Source organism: Mesoplodon mirus, assembly GCF_964341445.2.
Source record: "Mesoplodon mirus genome assembly, chromosome: 9".
NCBI classification, from domain to species: domain Eukaryota; kingdom Metazoa; phylum Chordata; class Mammalia; order Artiodactyla; family Ziphiidae; genus Mesoplodon; species Mesoplodon mirus.
Genome location: NC_138985.1, coordinates 90,720,760 through 90,738,582, shown reverse-complemented (window position 1 = coordinate 90,738,582; position 17,823 = coordinate 90,720,760). Strand labels below are relative to the sequence as shown.

At 41.3% G+C, this 17,823-nt stretch overlaps 1 protein-coding gene across 3 annotated transcripts in view; it reads left to right on the top strand.

Moving 5' to 3' along the window:
* GRM8 (glutamate metabotropic receptor 8) overlaps positions 1 to 17,823 on the top strand; it is a gene marked incomplete at both ends in the record, with an annotated part of 765,994 nt that overhangs the window by 114,856 nt on the left and 633,315 nt on the right. For all 3 annotated transcript variants that reach the window (XM_082632937.1, XM_082632938.1, XM_082632936.1), the window contains one exon: positions 16,637 to 16,853. In XM_082632937.1, the coding sequence (XP_082489063.1) occupies positions 16,637 to 16,853 (217 nt within the window). The remainder of the gene's footprint in view (positions 1 to 16,636; positions 16,854 to 17,823) is intronic.

Here is a 17,823-nt window from a genome sequence, read left to right as displayed (position 1 = left end):
TCAATTCCAGGGTTGGTGTGCTGCCTTTTCCTTGAGGTGGGTTCTTGGAATTGTGCAAGATGGAGCAGCTTATGTCATGGCTACAGTCTGGTCATCATGTAGTTAACTTTTCCAACTGGTGGGGGTTTCGGTGTCTACAAAACAGCTCAAAGGATATGGCTCAGAATATTATCTGTAGCCCTTGAGGAGGAACCAAAGGTCCTCGACTATGTTTAATGGCTAAACTATTGTTGTTTTGTCTTGCTTTACTATTTTCCTTTGTTTCTGTATTTTCTTACTTCTCTGATTAAATTTATTCTTTGGAACTTGGGGGTTGGGGAGGGGAGATCTGTCCCAGGAAGGCCCCATAGGGTCTTGCTCAGTTACAAGACAACCCTGAACCAAGTCTCCACCAGTCCAGAAAGATGCCTGCCAGATCATTAGGTCAATGGTAGCCCCTGAGCAAGGAAGGAGAGAAAACAGTGGCTTCTTTGCCTGTTCCATCCTCTGCTAGATGCTCCCATTTCTCTCCTCTTTCCAGCTTGCTTTCCCTATTTCTGATATTCAGTTCTCAAGCCTCACTGCTGTGTCTATCCATCCTCTTCTCCTCAATCTCTAGCTTTATCTTTCTAATTCTGGTTTCTCATCCAATCCTTAACATTCTTCTCACTCTTCTTGATCCCTCTCCTGAAAATAGTGTCTTCATTACTTATTGAAAACTTTTTCCCCATATTTCAGCATTTCCAAATCCTTCTCTTCTTGTGTGTTTGTCCTCTTGCTTTCTTTTTTGTAGCCACCTTGAGTCCCACTTGTTCTCCACTCTATATTTGTTTACAAAAGAAAAGTCTACATTTTCAGTATGCAGTTTCAATTTGAGGTTGATTATATTCTTAAATGCCATCTGAGCTGCTTTAAATTTTCTCAAATTTTATTCCTTAGAATGGAAAAAAAAAGGGCATCTAAAGAGCAGTATGTAAGTCTCATCAAGTTTGAGGTTGAAATAGTATTTTTTTTTTAAAGACAGAAGTGCCTGAAATGTTTTTGTTTTGTTTTTTGCTTCTTTTTTTTTTTTTTTTTTTTGCGGTATGCGGGCCTCTCACTGTTGTGGCCTCTCCCGTTGCGGAGCACAGGCTCCGGACGCGCAGGCCCAGCGGCCATGGCTCACGGGCCCAGCCGCTCCGCGGCATATGGGATCCTCCCAGACCGGGGCACGAACCCGTATCCCCTGCATCGGCAGGCGGACTCTCAACCACTGCGCCACCAGGGAGGCCCTGCTTCTTTTTTAAAAAGAGGGCCCAGTGATATTTACATATAGTCTGGGAAACCATTATGAAAACATTTACACATTTAGATTACTTAGAAAATGAGAGAGAATTGGAATAACAGTGAACGTCTTCATATCTCTAAATTATGGTCCATGAAAAAGAATGTAGCTCTTCATAAAAAGATAAAAGTATATTTTCACTTAAGCACCAAATATGTGGGAAGCTTTTGAGAAGTACTTTTATCAAGTAGGCTGCAGATATTAAGAGTTAGGAATCTGAGTTGTCTTACTGTGACTAGTAGGCAGTTAATCCACAACATACATGGATCATCTACCATGTACAAAGTACTTTCCTAGCATCTGTGAAAGAATAACAGTGTAAACCCAAGCCTAAGCTCTCAAGCCAACCCTCTGATAGGGAGTAGGCATTAGGAATAAATTTGATCTTCAAAACTCAAGTGCAAGAAACTTTTTTCTTCTGTATCAAATAACTCTGGCACTGAGCCACATTGACTAGGATGTTAAGAAATTCAATCACTGTCATATTTTGGGCCTGTACTTCAGTTTCCAGTGCTATGGAGGTGTTTGCTGTAGAGACTCTCACTGTAGTCCCCGTGGGCTATTTAAAGGTGGTGACTCCATTCCTCCCATGGCAAGAATAGGAAAGGGGCTTCTTTGATGAGGTTTCTGGGTTCCTGGGCACTGGGAGGGAGCAAAATGAAGATCTCCATCATTCTGAGTCCCAAATGAAGCACCTCTCTCTCTCTCCATTTCCATTTCCAATTCCTCCTCTTCAAACCTTGTGTGATCCTCTTTCTCTAGATAATTCAGCTGTACAGTCTCTGTAAACAAAGGCTTCTGAAAACAAGGCGTGTTTATTCTCTAGGGCATACAGGCTTGATTGCTCTTGGGGAGGGCACAAAAGGGAAAAAAAGGAAGAAAATTTTTTCATGGGTCTTCTGAAACAACAATAATTAGATTAAAAAAGTCAATAAATTATCATGCTGCATAGGAATACTATGGGAAACATTGATAACAAGGTACATTGCATGTTATATTTGACATTCTATCATGCAGCATTTGTCAAATTTTTATTTTTCCAAAACTCATTACTTATTTGCAAATAAGTAAGAAACATATTTAAAAACCTTACTGCCTCAGTACTGCCGTGATGTATTCACTGGTCTATAAATTTGCCAGTACACTAAAAATAAACTTTATGCCAAAATTTGATGCAAGGGTTGAAACATAATACTCTTAAGTATAATTTTTGAGTAGTTGGATATTTTTGAAAAGAAATATCTACCTATAAGGAGAAGTTGTTCACCTTAGGGGAAGGGAACATCAGGTTCAAGGCACCACCTTCTTCATCAAGTGAACCTAGAGAGACCTTGTATATCTACCCATGATGACAACATCCAGATCTACCAAAATCATCCTTGCAATTAATGCATTTAAATCCCTTTGAGCATGATATGGAAAAATTTCAAAAGAAGATATAGGGCTCCTGAGTACACAGTCAATGCTTTAGACTAGAGCAATACTTCTCCAACTTTATTGTTGGAGAACTACCTGGAGATCTTGTTAAAATACAGATTCTCATTCAGTATGTCTGGGGTGGGGCCTGAGGTTCTGCATTTCTAAGAAGCTCCCAGGTGATGCTGATGCTGTGGGTTTGTTGACAATGCTGAGCAGCAAGGTTGTAGAGACTCCAGTTTCTGTAGTCAGTGCAGATAAATTGACTTTTTTGCATTGTGAATATATCTTTTATACCAAATCACATGGATACTTTTTTTTTCCTTTCAAGGCATTTTGTACCTAAATTTAATTTTTGAAAAAATCTTCATTTATGGTGGCTAACCTGACCAATGAAAGATATAAGAAAGATGAGGGCCAGACAAAAGGTAGACCAAAGTAGACCAAAGTCATGCATTGTGTGATGTAGATGGAACACACTCAAGGCTGTATAGACAGAAACTGTTACAATAAAGTATGTAGTAGTCACATACATTTGGAGCCAGGCTGATGGGCTTGCTGTATTTTGAGACCCTTGGTGCATCTGTTGGTTTCCAGTTTATGCTGTGGGAGAGATGGCAAGTTTTGGATGTGTGGTTTTGACATACCAGTTGGACACTCAAGAGGAGATTTCAAATAAGTAGAACTTGGGTGTGGAGCTCAGCAAAGAGATTTAGTCTGGATGTATAGATTTAGTCTGGATGTATAGTTGGTGGGGTCCAAGCTCCAGCTGAACCATGAAATATGACCCCGAGGGAGTTGTGTATGTGACCAGAAGAAGTAAGGACAGGGAACTATGGTTGCTTCCTCAGAAACTTGAGCACTCATGGAAGGCAAACCTACTGAAGAATGAACATTTAAAAATGGACTTGAGGTAGTGGAGGGCAGAGGTGCTTAAGAGATGAGTCAAGAGTCAGACTGCCTAGATTTGAATCCCATTCTGCCATTCACAAATTATTCGGCCTCAGAAAAGTTACTTAAGTTCTTCAGATCTGTTTTCTCATCTGCAAAATGGCGACAGAACACGTAGCACAGTTCTTGGCCAGTACAACATGTTAAATAAATGTTGGCAAAACCAACCAAACACATGAAGACACATACATGCACACATAGTGTTTCATGAGTTAGGTGTGCAGATGGGATCTGACATATAAAGGAGGTTTGTCAAGGGCAGTAAGCTGGCCTTCTCAAAAAAAGATTGTGGAGGGGCAGAGATGGGCAGAAAGGCTAATCAGTCCACTTTGGGGAAACTTAATGTGATGCCCTTTGGATACTAATATGATGAGATGATGTTTGTCAGAGGAACATGGGCTTGGCACATTCTCCCGTGTGGAGTGGAATAATGGAATCTGAGTCATTTACATTATTTCATCTACTTTTCCTCTTATCCAATGATGGCCATTTATGAAGTTGGCTATTTGTTTTTTGGATAAGGAGTGGTTTTTCTTTTTCCTGTGAAAATGGAGCTAAGTAAGTAAAGTAAGACCTTTAATCTCATCTGTACCCTCTTGTAACATATGGAGTTCACCAGCTTAGACAACATCAAGGAAATGAAAATTTCCAGTGGTATTTAGTGTTCAGAATCAGTACCTGGAGGATGCCAGGTGGTGGATAAATAATCAGTTGGAGACCAGGATATCAATCAAGGTGGATAATCACTGAAAGTCCAAGAAATCGTCAACCGAGAAACTTATTTGCAGAGACAAATGTCCCTATCAACATTCTGCCTTATTTCTGGGATTCAAATCATGTATTATTGAGTGGCAAAATGCCAGTCTAAATGGAATATTTGCTAGATTAAGTTTTATTGACTTTGATTCGTTGGTTATAATTGCTAACTTTTTATTCTTTAGTGTTTGAGTGCTGACATGCTTGGGGGGAAAGTTGAAACACAGTGGTGATTGCACAGCAAGGAAATCAGCAGAAGAGGAAAATTAAATGCTAGGTGATGGTTTGAAGTCAGCAGTGAAGGGAATGAGTTGGGGGAAGAGTTAAATTTTTAAGTGATTTAGCAAATGATGCTAAGAAAGTGCCATGCCATCATTTGGTTTTTCTAATATAACAAATCATAATTGATCATTTTTTTGTGTACTCATGTAAGAAAACCTCGTTACAGAAAATCTTCGCTGTCCTAGGCAACTCATTGCAAAATTCTCCTTCTCTTTTGTCTGAAAGAATACTTAGAGATGATTTCACTTTGAAATCCCAAGCTGCTTGAAAACTTTGTTGAGAAGGTATCAGAGAAGTATCTTTTACTCTGAAATGCAGTGGAATTCTGGCAGTAGTGGTTAGAAATAGTGAAATCAGGGAGTGACATTCTCCTGGTCTCTCCGGGATGCTGGTCACTGAGAACAGTCTTTAGAGGTGGACAGATTCATTTATTTCTCTTTCCTCCTCCTGAGAAGTGCCAAAAATGTGTATCATCTTGAAAGCAAAAAAAAAAAAAAAGCTAGATTATTCTCCTGGGTCAGTTCTAACCTGCTTCTCATGTCTTTTGAAATACTATGCCAAAGCTTTCACTGTCTGCGTAAAAATGAAGAGAGAGTTTCTTTTTAGTTTTCAATCACCCTTTTTAAAAAACTTTTTAAAGGAAACACATATCTGAGCTTATAAGTAATATTAAGTATACATTTATTTTTTCCTGGGTTCTTGTGTTAAAGTTGTTTCTCTTCTATGGGCTTAGTTTCTGCTGGATTCATTCATTCTTTCATCGTCCACCTATCCATTTATTTGTTCATTCATTCCGGACCCCTACAAACCTCAGGATCTATGAGAACATGATGCAGTTGCCTGCTGATAATTACATAGTTATTTTCTTAAATAGTTCTGGTATGAGAATCCCAATTAGGCATACACTAGTTAAAAATAGTATGTGTAAAAAGCAGGGGAGCAGTGGTCTTTGCTTTAATATTATTCCACCTTTAACAAGTTTCTAAAATTAAGTACCTGTCAGTCGACTGCCCCTCCTACTCACTTGTACACATTGGGTGGTTTACACATTTGAAGGAAGTCTGAAGGGAGAGGCAATCTGTGGCTGGTATTCCATTCCCTGTTCTCCCTCATTTTTCGTGTGTCAGCTTAATGTCACTCCTCAGGGAAGCCTGCCCAGTGCCCACCCCCGCCCCCCAGATGAGTTACTCTTCACAGCCTGTGCTTCTTTTTCACAGCAGTCATCACAAGTGCTGTTAAGTGTTTATTTGGGTGATTGTTTACTTAATGCCTATCTTTTCCATCTGACCATATGCTCTGTGAGGGTGGGGGGAACCATGTGTTGTTTATGGCCCAATCCCCAGAGCCTGTCATGGTGTCTGGCACATAGTGTGAGCTAATTTGTTGAATGAACTAATCAAAAAGTAACCATTAAAAAGACATTAAATTTAATTTAACCACTAATCAGAAAAAGTGTGCATATTGAATTAACCTTTTTCATTTGTGTGTAATACTGCATATGTACTGGTTATCATTTCCTAGAAATCACAGCATACTGAAATGTGTGGAAATTAGAAGAAAATACAGTGTTCACTTTTTTTTTATAAGGGAAAATTGAAGATCAGGAGAAACCATAAACTAGACGAACTATAGAACTAGTTGGAATATTAAAGTCCCTTCCTTAAAAATTGTAAAAAAATAAAGGTTTTAAATTCAACTTGCTATTAGAACTTTTGAATGAATATATGCAGGGTAGTTAGGCTTAAAAACTCCCACACTGCTAGTGATTTGATAGATTATAACAACTTTTTCCCCTAGGAGCTGCTGTGCTTTCTCACTGTAAAATGTAATTAGCAGATGTAAAAAAAGGTTTATTAATCTTACAGGATATAACTATGGCTGTTTATATGTAAATTCTTTCATGTTCACGGATTGCTTGTCTTTCATTTTAAATAAACAGGTTAGAAGTCAGATGTCATTACCAATTTGATTAAAATCATTACAATTCTTTTTTTTTTCTTAGCAGGTCATTACTTATTTTATTTATCAAAAGATAATGCTAACTTAATTGGCCTAGTTTTAGGGTTGGAATTTCCAATAGCCAAACCAAAATGTCTTAGTGTAGATGTTCTGCCAAAAGTATTTGAAAGCATCAAGTTATAAATAGAAAAAAAGCAAAATAACATAGAAGACTGGATATCTGCACCACCATCCGTTGGTTTATTTAAAGTGTCTAATGATCAATGATGAATGAGGCTGGGGATGGGTAGCTTCTGCTCGCCCCTCCCGTTTACCTTCTCTCTTGCGCTGTCTGTTCACTCTCCTGGGAGGCAACTCTGTCCAGACAATGTCAATAGGTTCTTTGGCCCCTTGGTTTCCAGTGGATGTGGTCAAGGGGAGAGCCAGCAGGAGGTCAGGGAAGGCAGAGTTTGGGATATAATTTCCTGGCTCCCACCCTGTAGTGTTGCCAGGGGGTGGCTGTGTGCCTCCCTCTGGTGGGGGTGGGTGGTCACTGCTTCTCTCAAATGGTTTCTGTCCGTGACCCCTTCTGGTTTCTGTAACTGCTCCTTCCTCTGGTTCTTAGGGCACAGGGGTGGCAACTGACCCCCCCCCCCGCTTTTTTTTTTTTCGGTGCGCGGGACTCTCACTGTTGTGGCCTCTCCCCGTTGCGGAGCACAGGCTCTGGACACGCAGGCTCAGCGGCCATGGCTCACAGGCCCAGCCATTCCGTGGCATGTGGGATCCTCCCGGACCGGGGCACGAACCCATGTCCCCTGCATTGGCAGGCGGACTCTCAACCATTGCACCACCAGGGAAGCCCCAACTGACCCCTTTTGACTCTACTTGACTATGGCTTTCCACTGTCACTCCCTCTATACTGCCCCTGCCTTGAAAATAGTCCCCTTATTAACTCCCCTGAGTTACCTGAATTCAAGAGTGCCCTTGAATTCAGGTAACTCAGGGGAGTTTTCTCCCCTGAGTTTTCTTCGTTTCCCAGACTCATACAATACCCTTGAACAAGTGGTGATAAATGCACCCTTTTAAAACTCAGTAGAATACATCCAAGTGGATCATGTGAAACCAAGAGATGACATTGTGGTGTAACATATACGTCTACTTTCAGGCATACATACATATGTACAGAAATGCATTATTCATATTTTGAAGAAAGTGTGCCTCCTATGACTTCGTGTTCTTCATATTTGCCTCTGAAATTTCAGATTCACCATCAGCAGCAAACCATCTTTGAATTATTTATCTACTAGTGAGAATGGATTGACCTTGTCTCATCCTTCTCTGGTTGGCTCTGTTATGGGTGCTGTGCATTTGTGAGAAGGAAGTTTCTGGTGAGAGGTAAGGTCTGTATCCTGGCTCATAATAGAATTGCACTTATGACCTTAAATGTACTAACCATCGCTCTATACTTAGTTGTGTTCACTGACCACAGGCCCTTTCACTGTGCGTGTATAATTAGATGTTGCTTTCTCTGGATGAGCTGATGTTGCGGAGAAGGATAACATTACAGTACAATGAAATCATTCTCTCCGTGGCCTCCACAATTTCCCGTTTCAATAGACCACCTCTCCTTTTCTTTTGCTAAACCCCACAAAGCATCAAAACACAAAAACTTGGGTCCTTCTCTGAATCAACGGTGGGAATTCAACTGAGAAGAGAGTCATGGACTAATTTCACATTGGGCATTAACTTGTACAAACAGGAAACTTACTCTCTGTCCACTCTGTGGATTTCTTTGAGCAGGTCCTGGTTTGGGAGGGGAATAGTACTTCAGAAACAAATTCAGGATAGTCATCACTCTTCTTATTACTTCACGCTTTGGCTCCACGTTCCTTTCTCCTTTTCCCTCTCCTCATTCCATTTTCATGAATCTGAGAGGAGCATGAAAGCTCAGGGTAGTGTGAGGAGGGGAAGGTCAGTGCTGAACATTGACTTCTAGCCCCAACTCCTCATTTTTATCCAATTTCTAATTAAATACTCACGTTTTGCCGCAAGCAACTAGTAGTTTTCATACCAGAGAGCAGTCAAATCTGAAAAGACAAAGTTAATGGCTGTAATCATTATGCTTTTCTGGACCTGGTTCTGCAGTGAAAACAAATCCATCCCAAGACCAGGTGGCAGGAAGCTATCATAGCGATGGCTGCTGTTGCTAAGGCCAGCATCACTGAAGAAGTGCTCAGACAAGCACTACCCCCTGAGGAAGAGCATGGCTTCAAGCTGGTCTTTCACTGGAGAAAACCAATGATGCTATTGAACGGCACCAAGAACCCAACCCGCCAACCTCTTCTACCATTAAGGTCGACAATCAATGGATGAGGTTGTTTGTAGAGATGAAAAAGCACAAAAACCTTTTTAGTAGGAATTGATGGTGAAGATGTGTGTGACTCAGGTCTTAAATTGTCTTCTGTCTGCAAATCTGTCTTCAGATGTATGTGAGTTTCTTGCAGGAAGGCTTACATTTCCTATGATCCTCAGGGGCTTCCTCTAAGCTGTGCTTTAGGGCTCATTGCTTGTCAGGGGTGTCTTGGCTTCCTATGGGATCCTTGGCAAACCAGAAACTGTGGAAAATGGACATGGGATTCATGTCATTTTTTTTTTTTTTGCGGTATGTGGGCCTCTCACTGTTGTGGCCTCTCCCGTTGCAGAGCACAGGCTCCGGACACGCAGGCTCAGCGGCCATGGCTCACGGGCCCAGCCGCTCCATGGCATGTGGGATCTTCCCAGACTGGGGCACAAACCTGTGTCCCCTGCATTGGCAGGCGGACTCCCAACCACTGCGCCACCAGGGAAGCCCGGGATTCATGTCATTTTAAGCAGACGTGGAAAGTTTCAAACTTAACATAGTATTTTAATGTGCAAACAGTAGATAACTTTAAAGAGGCACCTGGGGTGGAATTGTAATCTTCTTGGGCCATGAAAGAGTATTTAGGGTGGTAAAAGCCTCACGGCCCCTTTGCATCTCAGTAACATCCCATCTCACCCTGTCAGTCATGTGGAGTTAGATTCAGTGACTTCAACAGGGAGAGACACAGTCTACCTGAGGAAGCTGTAAGCACTCTCAGCTCTGTCTAGAAAGTGTTTGAAGCAGTGGGCATGAGGCTTGGGGAAGAAATAGGGCTTGGCTGGGCCAGGGAACAGAAAGGAAGCCAGTCCACTGAGTCAGGTTAGCAAGGGGAAAAGAGGTCAGATGTTGAATTGCAGGGTCCTGTGGAAAGAGTGTTAGGCTTTATTTTAAGATTACTGGGGAAATGACTGAAGGGCTTTCAGCAAGATTTTGATATTACCTGATTATTATTATTTTGTTTAAGATCAGTTTGGTTGCTGGTGTAGAATGGATTTGAGAGGGACAGGAATGGAAGCTGGAAGACCATCAGGTGGTTTCAGAAATCCAGATACCACAGTGGGTTGGACTAGGTCGGGGCGTGCTGTTTTGTTCTACCATCCTTACAGCATGGCCTGAGATGACTAACTGAATGTTAGATTATGTCTGAGTTCTGGCCAGTAGGAAAGGGGGAGGGGCATGAGAAAGGCCTGCTGTCTCCCTTTAAGGACGTGTTTTCAGAAGTTACACTCACCGCTATACTAATGATCATAACTGCAAAGAAGCCTGGGAAGTGTAGTTTTCTTCTAAGTGGCCAAGCCCTAGGTAAAAGTCTGGGGTTCTATCTGGAAGAAGTAGAAAACAGACACTGGAGGACAATAATATCTGCTAACTACGATTTAAAAAGAAAAAAAAAATATATATATATATATGTTTGTTTTTATCTTTAACAAAATAGCTAAGAAACTGTACGTGAATTTCTTTTGAAATAGAACTAAGTTGACATCTAAGTTAAACTTTTGGAATATATTAGAGTATGTCAGTCCAAGATTCACAGAATACCTGGCTAATGTAGATCAAGTAATTAGTTTTATTAAGAGCTGGGCAAACACCAGATAACTTCCCAGACACATGGCTGGATTGGAAAGGATCCAGCGTGGACTTGAGGCCAAAATGGGGCCTCCCACTCCTACATCACATCGCAGACTTGGGACCCGCTTCTGCCTGCACAGAAGACTTGACGTCTCTTATTCAATCAGCGGCATGGACTTCATGCTCTCTCACGCACCTGTTGTCAGTAGAATATGGAAAGCGGTGGACTTCTGCCCCAAGAAAGGAGACCCTACCTGTTCCTCTTACCACACAGGGAAAAGAAATAAGCCTGGGCTGTGTGTGGGCAGGTCAGAGAATGAAGGCAGAGCATTATCCACTCTTGCCCAGTAAGCACAGAACTCTGACCTCTCATTCAGTTTCCCCTCCCCTTTGGGAGAATAAATAAGAGGAGGAGGTCTAGGTAGGAAACATGCATTCTGGAACTCCCCAAGAGGGGTGAGGTTGAGGGTAGGAATCTCTTCTTTTATAGGCTGAAGTGAAAATATAGTGGGAGAAGGAGAGGGTTGTTTTTCTAAACAAAACAATTATCAGAAAAGTGGAAGCTCAAGCAATTTTTAAAGCAGGGTATGGTGATGGGTATCTTGAGTCGTGCAATTGCCTCAGATATGCTTTATTTGGGTAATGGAAATTGGCCGTATTTTAAGCACACATCATATTCTTATGAAACCTCAGCACAAGGAAAAGAAGAAATGGAAAAAAAAAAAAGCAAAATGACAGGTGTTTCCAAATGGTGCAATTTGATGCCTTAAGGCACTGAACCAAGAAAGGGAAGGAAAACATCCTGTAAGGACAGTGATGGAGGAGGCTTGGGAGGGAAAGTGGATGGAGAAGAGCTAGGAGGTTAGGGCAGGGCTGAGGGTGTGGAGGCGGGGCAGCAGATGTCCCTTCTACAGAGACCTGGAAGAGCGGGTGGACTGGTAGGGTTCCGGCACACTCACGGGATAATAGAAGAGAGGTGAATAAAAGGACCATTTATAAGGCGTGGGCACAGTTAAAGTCCCAAACCTGAGATGGGGGGAACTCAGGAACTAGCAACCGTGGGAAGACCTGAAGGGCCATGGGCAGTGACTCATCATGGGAACCTGGTGAGGGCCTCAGCCACGGATGAGGACTCAGGTAGAGAAACACGGAGTGAGGGCTGTGGTGGGGGAAGGAGATGGGGACTTCACTACTCCCTTCTGTCTTCTCCTCCCCTCACATCTTCTGTAGGTGCCTCCCACTGGCCAAATTCAACTGAAAGCCTGAAGTGAGGGAGCCCAGGTGAGACAGTCACAAAGCAACCTCCTAGGACATACAGCAGGATGGAGAAGATCGAGAGCGACAAATGGAGAAGAGCCCACATGACATTTTGGTGGAATGTAGGGTAGGGGGCCATGGGGAAGAGGCTGTATCAAAATTCCTGCCGCAGTTTGAGTAATTAATTGCCTCCAAACATTCATTGAGCACTTGCGCTATTAGGTGCTGGTGACACCAAATAAATCAACAGGGACTTTGTCCCTGAGGGGCTCCTATGCCAGCACACAATTGTGGTTATAATGGCAGATGATGGAGGCTGTGGGACAAGGGGCAACAAAAGACAGCTCTGCCTGAAAGCATTAGTGAAAGCTTCCCAGGGAGGAGGGGATGGATGGATGGATGGATAAATGGATGGATGGATGGATGGATTGAAGTACAGTTTATTTACAATATTGTGTTAGTTTCAGGTGTACAGCAAAGTGATTCAGTTATACATATATGTATCTATTCTTTTTCAGATTCTTTTCCCTTATAGGTTATTACAAAATATACAGTATAGAGTTCCCTGTGCTATACAGTAGGTCCTTGTTGGTTGTTTTATATGCAGTAGTGTGTATATGTCAATCCCAAACTTTTGAGCTGGATATTGCATTTGTGCAGAAGATCACCAGGTGGAGGAGAGGGGTCTCTCTACACAGAGAACAGCATGGGCAGGGATGTAAGGTGCCATCAGGGTATGACAGCAAAGGCTTGAAGTTGGGAAGGAGGATGGGACAGAATCTGACACCAGGGCTTCAGGAGCCAGACTGAAGTGTTGGGATATTATCCTTTGAACGGGCAAGTGGGACTTAACAGAGGCTTATAAAGGATGTGGCATCTTACAAAGGATGAGCTGATGCAGAATGCATTCCTTAACACCTCTTTTCTTGGTACACTCTCCTTTTCCCTCTCATTTCCCTCTTTACTTCTATGCCCCATCCACTACATTTTTTTTTATTGTTGTTTTTGTTTCTGGTAGCTGAAACCTCTAGGGTGAAGGGATTAGTTAGGATGGATTCAGTGTAGGGAAAAGAAAAAGAAACATTCCAGGTTTTAAAAAAATTCCCACTTTCGTTGCCAGTAGGGGTTTAATTTGAGGGTAGTGGAAATATTGGGGATGCCAACACAGAAATTAAAATACTTAATGAGCCAATGCTTAGGGGTCGACCACAATAAACTAAAAATGAGATGCGACTCCATGACAATTTGAAAAGCCTTGAAATATGCTCAGTATACCCTGGCGTCTATTATTGTAGGCAGAGACATAGCAAGAACTGAACAAATGAAAATACAAACACATACTCTCACATTACTTTTCCACACATTGATCCGCAAAGAGAAAACTCTCCAAGACTCTGCGGAGAAAGTCCTTTACCTAATTATTCAAACAATCATTTCTTATCTGCACTTTTATTTTATATACACTTTACACCTGTTTAATTAATCCTACACATGACGCTGACTGCTAATTAAACAGCCCTGAAAGTGACTGACTGAAGGTAGTAATTTGAGATAATTAGTTTTTGTTTCAAACACTAAATTTTCACACTTTGTGCTCATTTTTAGAAAAAGGTGGCTCATTATTATAAGCAGGGTGGGGGCTGTGTAGGGCATTTTCCTGCTAGACTCTGGGCAGCTGAGGAAGTGGGAGGATTATTATACATCCAAATAAGACAAGGAAATGGTATAGTGCCGTAGAATTTGCTATAGAATGCTCCCCATCCCCTCCTACACACACACACACACACACACACACACACACACACACACACACACACACACACACACACACACACACACACACACACAGAATCCCTTCCAAAATGAAGGTCAGGCTCATGGATCTTTTTCATTAGAACATAGAAATGAACATGCTCTGGATCTTTAGGAAAGTTTTACCTAGTAAAGTGTAGACCTCACTGAATCATCCATTGTCTCTTTCCCAGGTCCTCTAGAAGCAAGCAAGAAAAGGCAAAAAAATCCAAGATTTGGTGTGTGGTTAGAGATTTGGACTGGTGTCCTTGCTAAGTAGTTATGTGCTACAAAGACACAAAGCCTAATCAAGGGGACAGTCTATCAAGAGATGGCTGGTGTATCTGGCAGAGAAAGCAAAAGGGCAAAAAGGAGGCAGGTCAAGACTAGTTTTCATGATCCCACAATGTTAACAGGCAAGTTATTTTGGTCCTACCAGAAGAATTGGGTGTGAAATAGGCTAAATCATTTTTTGTAGGCAATATAGATAGACACAGGTTACACAGAAGCGGAACAAATCCTGCAGCACCCTGGAGAGCTCCAAGCACATTCTTTTACTTCTCTTTCCCGGGCAAGGAGGCTTTTATATCTTAGGATGTTCAATGTCACTTCACTGGCTACCAATACGGAGTAGGACTCTCTAGACCTAAGAAAGGTTTAGATACAGATGTTGAGGGTTTATAAAGGTGTCAAGATGAGAGTCAAAACCTCCTTGTGCCTTGGGAATCATCTGGCCAGGGAGTGGTGGGTGATGGTTGGATCCCAGAGTGTGTAGCCTTGTGTGGGAAGATGGAACGGCAGCTTCTTTGACATCAGAGCACTGACATTAGCTGCAGAATCTGATGGAGAGCAGAATTAATGGTTTTATGTACAAGTCAAACCTGCATCTTCAACCAAGCAACCTGAGTTAGCGCATCGTGGAATCATTTTGACCTCTGAACTTTCACACCACAGCAAGGCAGCAGAGGAGTAATGAGATGCACATCTCCTAAACTCCAGATCCCACAATATCATTGCCCACTTTTTAGTTGTTTTCATTCATCTCACAGGAACCTCAAAAGAAACAAATCAAAAATTGAACACATCATTTTTGTCTTCCGAATCTCCTCTTGTTTTTCTGTCTTGTTAAATAGCAAACATCGTCTACTCAGATACCAAAGCCATAGAACTGAGAGTCATTACACATTTTTCTTACACCTTTCCTTGTCTTTTAGATACTTACAGGTTCTACACCCTTCTTTTTTTCCACCTGCCACTGCCTTATTTCAGTTTTTATACTTTCTTACATAGATTTCTGTAGTAGTTTTCTAACTGGTTGTCCTGCATCTAGTATGGCTTCCCTTTAATTCAGTTTATCTCTAAGCATAGTGTGGGTCCACCTGCATCAGATTCTTCTGGAGGGCATATTAAAATGCAGATTCCTAGATCTCTAGACGTACTAAGTCAGAACCTTTGGGAATGGGGCTGCCCAGGTGGACACTGAAATTTGAGGGTTGCTACTCTCCCCACTGCTGCCAATGTGATCTTTCTAAAACAAGAATTTGATTATGCCATTCCCTTGGTTACAATCATGCTGTGCTTCCCCATAGCCTTGGTAATAAAATCCACACTCCTTGTCATACCTGACTAGCCCTTCATCCTCTGGTGTCTGTCTAGCTTTGCAATTTTACTTCCTGACATTCCTCCCTTGGTATCCTGCATTCCTACCACGTGAAATGCTGCAATACCATGCCCTTTCTTTCTTTCTTTCTTTTTTTTTTTTGATGTGGACCATTTTTAAAGTCTTTATTAAATTTGTTACAATATTGCTTCTGTTTTATGTTTTGGTTTTTTGGCTGCAAGGAATGTAGGATCTTAGCTCTCCCACCAGGGATCGAACCCTCACCCCCTGCATTGGAAGGCGAAGTCTTAACCACTGGACGGCCAGGGAAGTCCCACCATGCCCTTTCTTGACTCTATGGCCTTGGACATGCAGTTTCGTGTGGCTGAAATATCCTTCCTGGCCTATTTGTCAGATTTCCTGCATCTTCTGTGCTCCGTCTAGCCTGCATGTCCTTCTGCCATGCTTCTTTAACGTCCCTGTATTCTTCTATCCTAGCACTTTTCACTGGTAGAGTAAGAATCTTCACTTGTTTATACGAGTGAATATTGTATTTCAAATATTTTTAGGGGTAGATTTATGGTGTGCAGTTAATTTGTTCCTCAGCTTGAATTTATTTAGGAGAAATGACATACGATCTCTAATTTTGAATATTTTCTAGCAATTCACCCTTTTTATGTCAGAAAATAGTCTCTTTTCCTAAAGCAATTATGGTATGGATTCCTGTTTTGTGATTTTTTTTTTTGAGGGTTGGAAGGCTGGAAAGATGTTATAATTAAAAGATACGTGGTTAGCTATTCCCAAATCTTATTGTGGTATGTAGTGATTATATCAATAAGCAGTGGCTAGCCTTGCAAAACTATATATTTAAAATACTTAACCAAAAATATAATCTTAAGACTGAAATGGTATCAAGTATAAAAATAGTCTCATGTTAAATTCTCTGTTCATTATTATGTAGCCTTTATGTCCTAAAGCCAAAGATGATTTCAGAGGTGACTTTTTCTGAAGCATGTATGTACATTTCATGTTCATTTCTGCCTCATTTCCACACCAGAACTTATCATGTACAGAATAAAAAAGCAACAAAAACAAAAAGCACAAATGCTTTGCTTTGGCTTCTGAAACAATGGGACCTGAACCAAAACTAAATTCTTTCATACTGTTTAGAAATGTGCTTTGAAAGAAAGTGAGTCCACAGACCCTTATAAAATACCTTCTAATTAAGTTGGTGGTCATGAAACCATATTTTGGCTGCAGGCTGATCTGTCTAGGTTTCTGGTATAGCTTTGGCTATTTAGTCTCCTGTGTGACAATCCATCATTTGACAGCATTCCTCATGGGTTGAAATGACCTGTCATTTGTTTTGCAGATACCTCAAATCAGCTATGCATCCACAGCCCCAGAGCTAAGTGATAACACCAGGTATGACTTCTTCTCTCGGGTGGTCCCCCCTGACTCCTACCAAGCGCAAGCCATGGTGGACATTGTGACGGCACTGGGATGGAATTATGTGTCAACACTGGCTTCTGAGGGCAACTACGGAGAGAGCGGTGTGGAGGCCTTCACGCACATCTCGCGGGAGATTGGTAAGCATGTATTTATCAGATTATTGCATTTGGAGATGACAGGTTGCAGAAGTCTGAGCACCCCCAAGAGCTCTCTGATCTGTATGGGATAATTAGAGCTCCTAGAGATACATGACCTAGGCTGTCCACTCTAGGGGGAAGCTGGGTTTATTATAAATGATTTTGTTGTTCTTGGTCTATCAAGGTGACACTTTGGTGCTAATTTAGGAATTAGAGCTCCTGACTCAGGCGAACATTTTTTAAAGCTGTCTGTTTTGACGGGGGAGTTTGCTGGCACATTAGAGCCACTGTAAATTTGAATAAGTGACATACTATTTGATTGTTCTAGATGGAGGTTTACATTAGCAAGTCATTAAATTTTTTTTAAAAGGCAGTGGAATTTAACATCCAACACTAGAGGGAATTAAGACTGGTAATCATCTTAAAATAATACTGAAGTAGCCCCCAAGGCTATACATAAGCGATATTCTTATTCTCATATTTCACTTTTTGAATTTTTATTCTTACCTCAAACTCTGAAGCTTACAGTGGGATTAAGGGCAAAATGTGAAAACTTGGTTAAAACAGGGTGCTCGTGAACCCTGTCCCGGGTTTTTTCAAGGTTCTCATCCAAATCTCTGTAGGCATTTTACTACGTGTATATTTAGCCATGAGGCTTACATTACGTGGAAAAACCAGAAAACAAAAACAACTTAGGGCATAAATGTTATTGCTGACTGGTCAACAGTATAACTTTGTGGATGAAAGGAGACATGTTACCATTACTTAACAAATGCTATTGTTCTTACTAAGAATTACTGAATAAAATTTGCATATTTTTCTATAAAAGTAACAACAATGTTTTGTCGAAAATTTAAAGTGTCCTTTAGCTGTTTTTGAGTAATTTTGAACTTGCAGGAAATTATATTGGTAATTTATTGTTTTTCTTAGAAGCTTCAATGCAGGAAAAGACCATGGGAGTGATTTGGGC